Below are 15257 nucleotides of genomic sequence, written 5' to 3' on the forward strand. Positions count from 1 at the left end.
AGGTCTAACCAGGGCCCCATGTATTTGTAGCAAGAAATCTTTACTCAAGTCCTCTTGCAATAAAGGGTTAGATTTACTGAATAGAAAATGAAAGAGGCAATCACAACCATCAGATGTGACGTTTCTTCCAAAGAGGCAGCTGGACCGGCAACTGTTTACAAAGTGAAATGTTGCAATCAGTTTATGAAAGTGTATTTGGAAGGAATGGTTCAAAATGGAAACACATATTATGACTACTTTCTTCAAAATACTCAGACCTATAGAATTGCCTTCTTAATCTTCTCTGCCCCAAAGAACAAGAACCCTAACCTGCTGCCCCTCCCGGAGTTGACTTTCCTCATTACAGCTCTGCACCTTTCACAAAGCCTCGGCATTCTTCCAAATGTGTAGAATCCCAGATCTGGACAGGATACTGGAGCAGGGATCTGACCCGAGTTTCATGATGTTTACAGAAATGTATTTGGTGTAGAACTCTAAGCCTCTTCTGATAAAGTCCAGGACCCCATATGCCATTATAACTGCTATGATATCCTTAAATGTTCAGTAAGAACAGCATTGTCTCACGGTTAGTACAGATCCCATGTAATTACCTGTTCACTTGATCGTTGTCTCGGCACCTCTCTTTGTCAGTCAGCAGTGGGCTGGAGAGTTGTAGAGATGGAGGCACTGGGCTCACGAGCTCCCCCTGTACTACCCTGCTCTGGCTCTCAGGATAGTGGTGGCTGTCATAGAAACTTGAAGCAGACTGCTCTGTTCTGAAGAGATTGTGCTCTTGGCTCTGGGGAGCTGTCTCTGTGTCCTCATTCAGGATCTTTCCGATGGGGAACTGAAAAAGGGAATTGGAGTTCATGACGGGTGAGCAACCTGTGGTGTTAGGTGCCTGGTTCAAGCAATCAGAAGGGCTGCTAAGTGTGGAACTCTCCTGACTCTCAAGCGACTGCTCCTTAGTCAGGCTATTGTAGTAGTTCGAAGGTGAGTAGTAAGTGTACTCCATTGTGGAACCTGTTAAGATGGAGGCTGCATCGGAAGATCCACCACTCCCTGGGGGCCGAGAGCGACTGAGAAAATCCACTTCAACTGCACAATCGCCATCTCTCTTCTCCTTGGGCGTCACATCATTGTGACAAAAGGGCGAGAACTTCTGGAAGTCAGAGGTCAGGGAGGAGATGTCAGGCTGAGAGTGGAGGACACTGGGCTTCTCGGTGCCTTTTGTACTTGGGATGGAGGGGCAGAGAGGAGTGCCAGCACTGGGAGTGGTCCCATTAATATGAAGGACAGTGCCAGAGTCATTTATCCACAGCAAGAAGTCTGCAATGAAACAAAAGAACAGATAATCGTATGTTCTTCAGTCTGGTGAAATCATATACTAACACGTACCCCTGACAAGTACAGGTTAAAAGAGTGAGAGAAGGCTGAAATGTTTTAGTAAGCATACAACTTCCCCCCCCGGGTCTATGCTAAGAATTTACATTAACAGGTGTGCAGATAGAAGTTAAAGTTACAGGAAACAAGTGGATCTGCTGCTGGATTGAAAGTGCAGAGACTGACAGAATCATTCTTGCCTAGGAAATGTATAATCAGGTAATCTGGAACACAAAGAAAATCACCACAAAACCTGCTGGATAGCTTGTGTGTGTGTTTTTTTTAAAAAGCATCTGTTTCACTGATATTCTTCAAGGAAGAAAACCTCGACTAGCTACAAGAATGTCAATGTGTTTATAACCTCTCATGATGGGCAAGGGCCCTGGCTGATGTCACCCAACACTAAAATCATATCCTCAAATTCAGAATGTAGAATATTAAAACCGTACAGCACAGGAACAGGCCGCAATGTTGTGCCAAAATAATTAAATTAGTAATCAAACATCCTTACTGCCCACAAAATATCTATATACTTCCATTTCTTGTATTACCCACATGCCTAAGATCCGCTTGGATACCTCCAAGCAAAAAAAATTTACCCCACACGTCTCCTTTGAACTTACTGCCCTCACTTTAAAAGCATGCCCTCTGGTATTAAATATTCAGAGTGCAGGACAAACTACTTTCTGGTACCAGAATCCATAATAAACTACAATAGATCACCAACGCCCCACAGAACTTAGTGCAGGAGTCCTGGAATAGATGGAGAGTGCAGGACTGGATGTATAGTGGCCTTCAATTTGTCTCAAAGGTATGGTTTCTGCAATCACTGCAGTGTGCAGCAAACTCGCTTTGTGGGACAGGAAGTCTCTCTTCTGGCACAATGGACTGAATGCTCAGCAGTCAGCACTGCAAGATGATCAAACCCCAAAATTGCAGCCCACATAGCAGTGATGCACAGCTGGATGCACCCCTTTCAGAGAGGATGGAAAACCAAAGCCTAGCTCTCTATTCAGCTGAATACCAGTGAGGTTTACATACCCAAAGCCAGACAACTTCCTCCAGTTTCCTGACTGTTATCTTCATTGATCCCAACACTATTCCTTATCCTGGTAAACCTGGCCATTTGCAACTTGACAGCACACCTACCCCAAGATTAATTTTTAAACAGGCATTGCCGACATCAAAAGGATGGTCTGTTTCTACTATTGGTAAAAGGACTTTCTTGTCTCAGCTCACCTGGAGATACCCGATTGTCTTGCTAACAGACTGACAAAGATGTTGGCAAAGCCGGTACTTAACGTCGATCCCCATTTACCCTTGAGGCAGTGGTTGTGAGAAAGGGCAGCAAACAGATTCTGTTGATCTTGCCAGTGATACATTCAACTTGTTAAAACAGAAGTTCCACTCCTAAAGTTCTAAGCTGTACCTTTGTTGATTTCAGACTTCATTCCCAATGTTCGTCTGCCCAGATTTTTTCCTTTCACTTCCCAAAACAAAACTCATCCAAATCCCTGCTGACTGGAATCTCAACTCTAATTGAGCTCGACCGGACTGTAACCTAGATCACTGACCTATACAGAGGTTAATTATACAGAATTATACTTATACAGAAGTTAACTCAAGCTTTAATTTTATCATCAACTGTCCTGTATCTGAATAACACTAATGTGATACAATTTTGGGCATTTTGCTGCATTAAAGGTGCTGAAAGATACTGTCTGTATTTGGTTGGTGTTGTTAACGAGCAGGCAGAGACCCTGCTCTTGAGGGATATTGGAGAACTGAGGCTCCATCTTTAATCTAACCCGATAACCTCTTGTTTTGTCAGTCACTTGTGATGCTTTAGACAGACATCTTGTGCAATATAATAACTCACATAATCTATGTACAACATTGGGAGATCTGCTTCTAACTTCCTCAAACAAGTCACACTACAAAGTGTGCAAACAAGATGAAGGTGGAAGCTACTGATCACCCAGGAATGGCCCTGGCGAGGGAGTTAGAAGAGTTTGCTCTGCTCAACTTCGAAAAGCAACCTAATGTGTTCTGCAGCCAATTCAAAACCTCTGGAGTTTAGTCACTGTGGTAATGTAGAAAACTGACAGCCAACTTATACATAGCAAGATCTCAGAAAATGACAGGTAACCTGATATTTCAACCTGGCGCCATTGGAAGGATGAATTCTGGGAACATTGACTATTCAGCTTTTCTACACTCTGCCAAGAAAAACTCCACATTTGCTGAGAGAAGAGGCTTTGTCTCAGTTTAGTTGATCATCCAGGCAATGGCATTGGCACTGTCCTTCAGCACCATAAGACATGGAAACAGAATTAGGCCATTGGGCCCACTGAGTCTGCTCTGCTATTCCATCATGGCTGATTTATTATCCCACTCAAATTCATTTTCCTGCCTTCTCCCCATAAACTTTAACATTCTGACTAGTCAAAAAGCTATCAACTTCCACCTTAAATATATTTAATGACTTGCCCACCACAGCCATCTGTGGCAATGAATTCCACTGATTCACTACCCTCTAGCTAAAGAAATTTCTCCTCTTCATAGATGTCCTTCTATTCTAAGGCTGTGCCCTCCAGTTCTAGATTTACCCACTATGGGAAACATCCTCCCCACATCCATTCTACCCAGGCCCTTCAATATTCGATATGAGCTCTCCCTCATTCTTCTAATCTACAGTGAGTACAGGCCTAGAGCCATCTAACATTCCTCATTCCTTTCATTCCCACAAACATTCTTGTGAACCTCCTCTGGATCCTCTCCAATGCCATGGATAAAGGGCCTAAAACTGCTCATAATACTCCAAGTGCAGAATGACAAATGGCTTGTAAAGCCTCAGCATTACATCCATTCTCTTATATTCTAATCCTACTGACTCAACCTGCAAGTTAACGTTTAGGGAATCCTGTATAAGGACTCCCAAATCTCTTTGTATCTCTGATTTTTGAATTTTCTCCCTGTTTGGAAAATTTTTAATGCCTTTATTCCTTCTACCAAACTGCATGACCATATACTTCCCTACACTGCATTCCATACTTCTTTGTCCATTTGCCCAGTCTAAGAACTTCGGCAGAGTCCCAGCTTCCTCAACACAACCTGCCCCTCCACCTAACTTCGTATCATATGCAAACACAAAGCCATCAATTCTTCATCCAAATTATTGATAACTAACGTGAAAAGAAACAGTCCCAACATCGACCTCTGCGGAACACCACAAATCATCAGCAGCCAGAAAAGACCCCCTTCATTCCATTTCTGTCTCCTGTCAGTCAGCTAATCTCTATCTATGTTAATATCTTTCCTGTAATACCATTGGCTCTTATTTTGTAAGGCACCCTCATGTACCTTCTGAAAATTGAAGTAAACAACATCTACTGGCTTGCTTTTGTCTACCCTGCCTGTAATTTCCTCAAAGAATTCCAACAGATTTGTTGGGCAAGATTTCCCCTGAAGGAAACCATGCTAACTTTGGCCTTTTATCATGTGCTTTCAAGTAGCCTGAAACCTCATCCTTAATAATGAACTCCAAAATCTTTCCAACCACAGAAGTCAGGCTAACTGGCCTATAATTTCCTTTCCTCTGCCTTCCTCCCTTCTTAGAGTGGTGTGACATTTACAATTTTCCAGTCTTCTAGACCATGCCAGAAACTAGTGATTCTTGAAAGATCATTACCAATGTCTCCACAATCTCTTCAGCTACCTCTTTCACAATCCTCCCTTCAGACCTTGCACATTCCCAAGCACATTCTCCTTAGTAATAGTAACTACAATAACTTCTGCCCAACATTCCTGAATTTCTAGCATACTGTTTATGTCTTCAACAGTTAAGACTAAACTAAAGTACATATTAACTTTGTCCACCATTCCTTTGCCTCCCATCATTAACCCTCCAGTGTCATTTTCCACTCGGCTCTCTTTTATTTAAGAAAATTGGTCTGAAAAGAAATATCATCTTTGATGTTATTGGCTAGCTTACCTTCATATTTCATTTTTACTCTACTTTTGGCTTTTTAGTTGTCCATACTGGTTTTAAAAGCTTTCCAATCCTCTACCTTCCCACTATTTTTTGCTAAATTATATGCCTCCCTTTTCCTTTTAAGCTCTCTTTGAATTGCCTTGTCAACCACAGTTGCCTCATCCTCCCTTTAGAATACTTCATCACTGGGATGCATCATCCTGCACCTTCTGAACTGCCACTGCTGTTTTGTCATCATCCCTACTAGTGTCCCCTTCCAATCAACTTTGACCAGCTCCTCTCTTATGCCTCTATAATTCTCTTTACTTCCCTTTAATGACTTTACACCAGACTTTATCTTCTTCCTCTCAAACTGCATGGTGAATTCTATCATATTATAATAATTTCTTCCAAAGGGTTTCTTTATCTTGAGCTCCTGTATCAAATCAGGTTCATTTCACAACACCCAATCCAGAATTGCCTTTCCCCTAACAGACCTAAATACAAGCTGCTCTAAAAAGCAATTTCAGGGGCATTCACCCGCTCTTGGGATCCAGCACCAACCTTATTTTTCCAATCTATGTGCATATTGAAATCCCTCATCATTATCTAACTGCCATTTTTACATGCCTTTTCTATCTCCCGTTGTAATTTGTAGCCCGCATCCTGGTTTTATGTTTGGAGACCTGTACATAACCAACAAGGCCAATGAACAACCTCTACTTACCTGCCTACCTTTTTCAACTGTGATCTTCTTGTAGCAACAACTTAGTGATGCCCATAACATAGTACTGGCCAATCTCTAACTGCGCTACAAGATCATCTATCTTATTCTGTATACTTACATTCAATTAACAACTTCAGTTCTGTATTCACCCTTTTCAATTTTGCCCCCATGTTACACTTCACTCATCCCAATACCTTATTATCTGCCTGCCTTTCCTCAGTCTCACAACACAAAGCATCTACTTGTATACCAACTGCCCCATCCTCAGTCCTATCATTCCTGTTCCCACCCCCCTGCCAAATTAGTTCAAAACTTCCTAAACTTACCCACATGGATACCGGACCCCATCAGGTTCAGATGTAACCCATCCTTTTTGTACAGGTCATACCTTTCCAGAAGAGATCCTAATGATAAGGAAATCTGAAACTCTGCCCCTGCACCAATTCTTCAGTCAGGCATTCATCAGCCAAATCATCCAATTCTTACCCTCACTGGCACATGGCACAGGGAGCAATCCAGAGATCCATGGAGGTCCCGCTTTTCAGTTTCCTTTTCAGGAACTTCCCGTATTCCCTCCTTTTCTACTTATGTCAATGAAACCAATAGGTACCATGACTTCTGGCTACTCATCTTCCCTGTCTAGAAAGTTGTGGACCTGATGAGACATCCCTGACCCCTGAAAGGCAAAATACTACGTGTTCCTTTTCAAGTCCACAGAATCTCCTATTTTCTTGTCGAACTATGGAATTCCTTATCACTATTGCACCCCTCTTCCCTCCCCTTCCTTTCAGAGCCACAGAGCCATACTAAGTACCAGAGACCTGTTCACTTCAGCTTCTCCCTGGCAGGTCATCTGCCCAACAGTATCTAAAGCAGTGTGTTTATTATTAAGAAGAATGACCACAGGGGTACTCTGCAATGACTGCCCATTTCCTTTCCCTTTCCTGACAGTCACCCAACTACCTGCATCCTGCAACCTGGGATGACTACTTCCCTGAAGCTATTACCTCCTCATTCTCACATATGAGCTGAAGGTCATTGAGCTAGTTTCAGTTCCTTTAACACAATCTCTGAGGAGCTGCAGTTAATGCATCTCATGCAGAAGTAGTTATCAGGGAGACTCCCCAGAGTTCCCACATCTCACACAAATAACTTATCACCAACTCTGCACCCATTCTTAGCGTAATAGCTATCTAGTAATAAAAAGAAAAAATCTTACTAGGAACTTATTTAGAACCTCCACCTGTGCTTGCTCAAGCCTGCTTTTGCCAAAGTCTCCCACTCCAACAATACCTACTCTGAGTACACCTCCCTTTTTTTATAGTCTCAAATAAAACTCATTCCCAAATAAATTTATTCTTTTCAAATGGCTCCTGCCTTTTTTTCACAAGCCCCTGAACACCAGACAGTCCAGTGCTTCCTCAGTAATGTCCCTCCAACAGTGTTTCCTTAGGACTGTCCTGGTTTGTTAGAGCTTTTTGGCTTCTTCAGAACTATCCTTTGACACTTCAACACCCCCAAAGTATTGGCGTTAGTGATTGGCCATAAGTTTCCAGAATTAGACTTGGGCCCCCAGCTTCTGTCTGATTGCAGGCTGATGCCAGATGTCCCTGTCACCATTAACTCCTGAAGACAGAACTGTTGCACTCTACATTGGAGCAGCAGAGGTGACATGCTCTTTAAAGTCTGCTACTGTAACTGTGCTTATAAAATAGCAGAGCAGCACGACAGAGGACAGAATAGTGTTATTACCTGTATAATATCCTGGGGGAAGAACCTCATCCTGTTTGTAACATTGATCACCAAGCAGCTGCCTCAAAGCTTCTGCCACCAGGCCTTTGTAACTGGCAACAGATAAAAGAGGGTGGTATCTCAAATAACAGGAAGGAATTGAAAACCCCTGGCAGTAATCATTGCAGCTTCAACAAGAAAAATCTCAACGGCAAAAATAATAAATAAATATGTCTGTTGAGACAGAGAGGGAAATGCGATGAGGAGAGATCCAGGTCTTTGAGAAGGTGGAATGTGCATTGACGGGATTCAAGAGCCTGAACTCTAGCAAGCTAAATGCTTGGTCACCAACATAAGTAAAGACAGAAGGGGCATACACAATCAGTGGAAAGGAGTTTTAGGTCATTGTACAATGGCAGGATGTGATAGAGAAATAAAGTGAAATCAGAATGCAAAAGGAAACATCTTTGGGGTAAGTGCAGGGAGTGAGTTCAACACTTTCACAGAACAGGCACCAGACAACAGACCTCATAAATCCACTATGTATCAATTACACGAACTGACGGCACAGGCAAAACTGTGATACAACAGCTTCTGCCACCCAGGTTTGATCCTGACCTCTAGAACTCTCTGTGTGGAGTTTGCACACTCTCCCCGTGACTGTCTAGGTTTTCCCTTGGTTCTAGTTTTGTCCCATATCCCAAAGACCTGCTAACAAGTTTACTTGGGGGCTTGTTTAACAGGTTTCTGCAAACTGCCCTTTAGTATAAGTGGACGGCAGAATTAGACTGTTGAATGGAGAAGCAGGTCAAGATGGCGCTAAATGGCGATTCCTTTGCTTGCATCTTCAGAAACAGTCTATTTATATCTTTGATATTTCTCTTTTTCCCTTTTTAAAGGGTCTTTTGAAGACCCTGACCTGGAGCTACACACTGTTAGTACACCATAGGCAACTTGTACATGGGTACTACCTCCTTGATGGTTGTAATAAAAGGCCATGTCCTGGATGGTGAGGATCCTTATGGATGAATGTTGATTTTGTGGGGCACATGAGGGGCGGAGCTGGTGAGGGAAGAGAACTGAGACGAGTGAGGCAGAAGGGGACCTCAGAGCCAGGACACGGGGGTGGGGGGGAGCACAATCAAAGTATCACTTACCTGTACTTCCTGTTGACCTCATCTGCAGTCAGCACACGGTCAAACATCATAACCTTGTACCTGTCCTCCAATCGTGGACCCTTATAGTCACGGTACTCCAGCTCAATGGCAGCATCCAGCAGGGACAGATACCGGCGCACTATCAACCCGTAGGGACTATCTGAAAAGTAAATAGCAACAGGCAAAACAGGAGAGTGGGTTTTGCAGAATGACACACTTGTATCTTGGAGTGAGAAGGGAGAGTTACTTCTGAGGGGATTATGTAGAGCTCGGAGCTCCAGGGGAGACTTTTCGCAAGGTTGTAGAAGACAGTGGTGAGGCTGCATTTGGAATACCATGTTCATTAATGCTCATCCTGCTCAAGATGCCATTCAGCTAGAAAGAGCACAGAGGAAATTGATAAAGATTTTGTTGGAACTTGAGGAACTGAGTTACAGAAAGAGGTTGAGAGCAATAAGACTTCTTTAACAAGAATGTAGGAGAATGAGAGGTGATGTTATATTTCTATATCAAATCATAAGGGGCATAGAGTAAATTAATAAATTAGTAAATTAATAAAGTTCAAAGAAAATTTATCTTCACAGAACATTTAGGTCACCAAATACTACCCCGAGATTTATTTTCTTGTGGCATTTCCAGTAGATACAAAGAAACACAATAGAATCAATAAAAAGCTACACACAAAACAAAGACGGTTAACAACCAAGATGTAAAATACAGTACAACAAATTGCACAAATACAAAAGGAAAACATAATAATAATAATAATAAATAGATAAGTAATAAATAATATCAAGAGCGTGAGTTAGAGAGTCCTTGAAAATGAGTCCATAGGTTGTGGAATCAGTAAAGTTGTATCCACTACTTCTTGCAAGCTTTTTCATTCAAGGGCATTAGTGTTTCCATATCAGACCATGATGTAACCAGTCAGTATATTCTCCAATGTGCATCTGCAGAAGTTCGTCAAAGTTTTAGATAACATGCCGAATCTTTGCAAACTTCTAAGTAGAGGTGCTGCTGTGCCTTCTTTGTAAAACCATTTGTGTGCTGGACCGAGGACATATCTTCTGAAATAACACAAAGGAATTCAAAGTTACTGATCCTCTCTCTACACCTCTGATCCCATGAATGGCACTGGCTCAAGGACCTCCAGCTTCCTCCTCCTGAAGTCAATAATCATCTCTTTGGGTTGAGCGAGAAGTTGTTGCTGTGGCTGGATTCAGCAAGACTTGTAATCTTATATGCTGATTCATCTGCACCTTCAATTCAGCTAACACACTGCGGTGTCTTCAGCAAACTTAAATATGGCATTTGAGCTGCACTTAGCCTCACAGTCATAAGTACAAAGTGAGTAGAACAGGGAACTAAAACACAGCCTTGTGGTACATCCGTGCTGATGGAGATGTTGTTGCCAATCCAAACTGACTGGAGTCTGCAAGTGACAAAATTGAGGATCCAGTTGCACAGGGAGGTACTGATGTCCAGGTTTTGGAGTTTATTGATTATTTTTCAACAGATGATAGTGTTGAATGCAAAGCAGTAGTAAATGAAGAGCATCCTTATGTATGGATCATCATTGTCCAGATGTTGCAGGGCTAAGTGAAGAGCCATTGAAATGGCATCTTCTGTTGACCAGTTGTGACAGTAGGCAAATTAGAGCGAATCCAAGTTACTGCTCAGGTAGGAGTCAATGTTTCATCACTAACCTCTCACAGCTTTTCATTAGTGGATTTAAGTACTACAGGACAACAGTCATTGAGGCAGGTTACCATGTTCTTCTTGGGCAATGGTATGATTGTAGCCTGCTTAAAGCAGCTGGGTACCTCTGATTGCCAAAGTGAGAGATTAAAGCTATCGGTAAACCAGATAGTTGATTAGCACAGGTCTTCAGTAGGCAGATTGTCTGGGCAAGATGCTTTCACGGGTTCATCCTTCTAAAAGGATGCTATCACATTGGCCTCAGAGACTGAAATCACAGAGTCGTCAGTGGAGTTTGTGAACGTGCCTCCATGTAGTGTTGATCAAAGCGAGTATAAAAGGTATTGAGCTCATCTGGGAACTAAACCATCTTGTCACATGGTTGTATTTTGTAGGAGGTGTGAGAATTCAAACACTGCCACAGCTGCCAAGCACCCTTCTGTGATTCAACTTTGGTCTGGAGTTGTCACTTTGCATGTGAAGTGGCTTTCCAGAGGTTGTACCTGGGCCTCTTGTACTTTCTTTGGTTGTTAGACCTGAACAACATCAATCTAGCCCTCATTGCAGATCTCCGAGTTCATCCAGGGCTTCAGGTTGGAGACATCTCTGAATGATTTTGCAGGGACATACTCATCCACGAGTGTTTTTAATGTCTTTATAAAGTCCTTAACAACTGTGGCATATTCAATCAGATTCTCTGATGAGCCCTTGAACGTACCCAGTCCACTGACTCATAGCAATTCTGTAATTGTTCTTCTGCCTCCCGTGATCACCTCTTTGTTGTATTTACCTATGGTGCTATAGACCATAAGACTCTAAGATCTCAGAATAGAATAAGGCCATTTGGTCTCTCGAGTCTGCTCCACCATTTCATCATGGCTGATTCAATTTTCCTCTCACAATTTCCCTAATCTCCTGACTTTTCCCTGTATTCCTTCATGCACTAACCAATCAAGAATCTAGCAATGTCTGCCATAAATATGTGTAAAGACTTGGCCTCAACAGCTGCCTGTGACAACAAGTTCCATAGATTCACCACTCTCTGGCTAAAGAAATTCCTTCTCATCTCCGCTATAAACAAACTCCCCTCTGTTCTGAGGCTGTGTCCTCTGGTCTTAGGCCCTCCTGCCACAGGAAACATCCTCTCCACATCCACCCTATCAAGGTCTTTCACCATTCAGTAGATTTCAATGAGGTCACCCCACATTCTTCTGAATTCTAGTGAATACAAGCCCAAAGCCATCAGATGCTCTTCATATGACAAGCCATTCAATCCTGGAATCATTTTTGTCAACCTTCTTTGACCCCACTCCAATTTCAGCACATTATTTCAAAGATAAGGGGCCCAAACCTGCTCACAATACTCCAAGTGAGGCCTCACTAGTGCTTTACGACGTATCAACATGATATCCTTCCTTTTATATTCTAATCCTCTTGAAATGAATGCTAACATTGCATTTGACTTCTTCACCACAGTCTCATCGTGCAAATTAACCTTTCAGGAATCCTGCACAAAGACTCCTAAGTCCCTTTGCATCTCAGCATTGTGCATTTTCTCTCCATTTAGAAAATAGTTAACCTTTCACTGATCCTACTAAAGTGTATGACCATACACTTCCCAACAATGCATTCCATCTGCCATTTCTTTGCCTCTCTACTTCCTCAAAACTATTTGCCCCTCCACTTATCGTCATATCATCTGCAAATTCTGCAACAAAGCCATCAATTCCATCATCCAAATCACTGACATATAACGTCAGAAGAATCAATCACACAGACCCCTGTGGAACACCTCTAGTCACTCACAGGCAGTCAGAATAGGCTCCCTTTATTCCCATTCTTTGCCTCCTGCCGATCAGCTTTGATTTCTTGTTAACCATGGTTGAGTCATCTTTCCTTTAGAATACTTCTTCCTCTTTGGGATGTGTATAATCCTGAGCCTTCCAAATTGCTTCCAGAAATTTCAGCCATTCTGCTCTGCTGTTATCCCTGCCAGTGTTCTTTTCCAGTCAATTCTGGCTAATTCCCTTTTCATGCCCCTGTAATTCCTTTTACTTCATTGTAATAATGATACACCTGACTTTAGCTTCTCCTTGTCAAGTTTCAGGGTGGATTCGATCACATTATGATTACTTGACCCAAAAGGTTTTTTTTTTAAACTTAAGCCCCCTAATCAATTTCAGTTCATTGCACAACATCCAATCTAGAATAGTTGATCCTCTAGTGGGCTCAACCATGAGCTGCTCTAAAAAGCCATCTCATGGGCACTCTAGAAATTCCCCTTCCTGTAATCCAGCACCAACCTGATTTTCCCAATCTACCTGCATATTGAAGCCCCCCCATGATTACTGCAACATTGCCCTTTTGGCACACATTTTCTATCCCCATTGTAATTTGTAGACAACATCCTTACTATTCTTTGGGGGTCTGTGTACAACTCCCATCAGGGTCTTATTACCCTTGCTGTTCCTTAGCTCTATGCACAATGACTCAACATCTTCTGACCCTACATCACCTCTTTCTAATTAACTTATACCTGCATGCAGACAGAAGGACAGCCAAATGAACAGATTTCCCAAAATGCAGTCTATGTGTGGAACAGTAGGCATTATTGATCGTAGTGTAACAGTGGTTGAGTGTGTTGGGACCCTTGGTGCTGCAGGAGATATATTTGTGGCGACCCATTTCCTGGCACATCCGAACCGACTCACAATTTGATAGCCTATGGGGGTTTGCGAGCACAGAGCTTTGGAGCCTCTGCGCCATGGGGGGCAGGTTGAGGGAGGCTTAAAAGTGAGGCTGAAGTTTTCGAATAAAGTTTTTTCCTTCGACTGCAGTTACCGACTCCGTGTCGTAATTTTAGCGCTGCGTGTAGCACACCGCTACAATTGGTGACCCCGACAGTCCAAACGATTTTTGGACCAGAAATGACCGACGCCGCCTCAGTTCATGCAGTTTCGTTGAAACTGCTGGGTTTCTGGACACAGCGCCCGAACCTATGGTTCCAGCAAGCCGAAGCCCAATTCCACGTTCGCCAGATCACCTCAGAAGACACCCGCTACTACTACGTGGTGAGCTCCCTCGACCAGGACACAGCGGCCCAGGTCGCGGAGTTCGTACAGTCGCCCCCGGCAGACGGCAGGTACACAGAATTCAAAGCCCTGCTCCTCAGGACTTTCGGACTTTCACGGCGCGAGAGGGCTGCCCGTTTACTGCACCTGGATGGCTTGGGCGACAGACCTCCATCGGCTTTAATGAATGAGATGCTGTCTCTCGCCGACGAACACACACCCTCCCTCATGTTTGAGCAGGCATTCCTGGAGCGGCTGCCCGAGGACATACGCCTGCTGCTGTCCGACACGGATTTCAGTGACCCCCGGAAGGTGGCAGCCTGGGCGGACTTGCTGTGGAACGCCAAAAAGGTGAGTGGGGCGTCCATCGCACAGATCTCCCAGCCACGCTCCCGGCAGCAAACCAGTCCAGGCCCGGCCACAGAGCCCGCCAACCCCCGGTCCAATGAACACTGGTGCTTCTACCACCAGCGGTGGGGCGCAGAAGCCCGCCGTTGTCGCCCGCCCTGCAAGTTCCCGGGAAACGCCAGGGCCAGCCGCCGCTGATGGCTACGGCGGCTGGCCATCGGGATAGCCTCCTGTATGTGTGGGATAGAAGGTCGGGACGCCGGTTTTTGGTCGATACTGGGGCTGAGATCAGCGTTTTACCCCCGACGAGTTACGACACCCGCAGCAGGGCACCGGGTCCCCCCCTGAGGGCCGTGAATGGCAGCACAGTAAGGACCTATGGCACCCGTCAGGTGCAACTACAGTTCGGCTCCAGCCAGTTCACGTGGGACTTCACACTGGCCGCCGTAGCCCAACCGCTTCTGGGTGCGGATTTTTTGGGGGCTCACAGCCTACTGGTCGACCTGCCGAGGAAGAGACTGGTCCACGCCGAGACCTTTCAGACGTTCCCCCTGGGTGCAGCCCAGTTGCCAGCCCCTCACCTCGGCTCCATCACGCTGTCCGACAACGACTTCACCAGGGTCCTGGCGGATTTCCCATCGGTTCTGGCACCGCAGTTCACAGCGGCCACGCCCAGGCACGGCGTACAGCACCACATCCCGACCCAGGGACCACCCCTCCACGCCCGCGCTCGGCGGCTTCCCCCGGACAAGCTCCGACTGGCAAAGGAGGAGTTCCAGAGGATGGAGGAATTGGGGATCATCCAGCGGTCCGACAGCCCATGGGTCTCCCCCCTGCACATGGTGCCCAAAGCGACGGGGGGCTGGAGACCGTGCGGCAACTACCGCAGGCTGAACGAGGCTACCACACCGGACCACTACCCTGTGCCGCACATTCAGGACTTTGCAGCAAATCTGCACGGCGCACGGATCTTCTCCAAGGTAGACCTCGTCCGAGGGTACCATCAAATCCCGATGCATCCTGACGACGTCCCCAAAACGGCTCTCATCACCCCGTTTGGCCTTTTCGAGTTCCTCTGCATGCCGTTCGGCCTGAAGAATGCCGCACAGACGTTCCAGCGGTTAATGGACGCGGTGGGACGGGACCTGGACTTCGCGTTCATCTATTTGGATGACATCCTCATAGCCAGC

The 15257-nt window shown here is 44.7% G+C and overlaps 1 protein-coding gene across 3 annotated transcripts in view; it reads right to left on the reverse strand.

Moving 5' to 3' along the window:
* Positions 1–15257, reverse strand: part of fastk (Fas-activated serine/threonine kinase) — a 92764-nt gene that overhangs the window by 44895 nt on the left and 32612 nt on the right. For all 3 annotated transcript variants that reach the window (XM_059978366.1, XM_059978374.1, XM_059978356.1), the window contains exons 6-8: positions 8951–9110; positions 7815–7906; positions 591–1308 (exon numbers count right to left, since the gene is read on the reverse strand). In XM_059978366.1, the coding sequence (XP_059834349.1) occupies positions 591–1308; positions 7815–7906; positions 8951–9110 (970 nt within the window). The remainder of the gene's footprint in view (positions 1–590; positions 1309–7814; positions 7907–8950; positions 9111–15257) is intronic.

The sequence above is a fragment of the Hypanus sabinus genome, chromosome 1 (genome assembly GCF_030144855.1).
Source record: "Hypanus sabinus isolate sHypSab1 chromosome 1, sHypSab1.hap1, whole genome shotgun sequence".
Taxonomy (NCBI): Eukaryota; Metazoa; Chordata; class Chondrichthyes; order Myliobatiformes; family Dasyatidae; genus Hypanus; species Hypanus sabinus.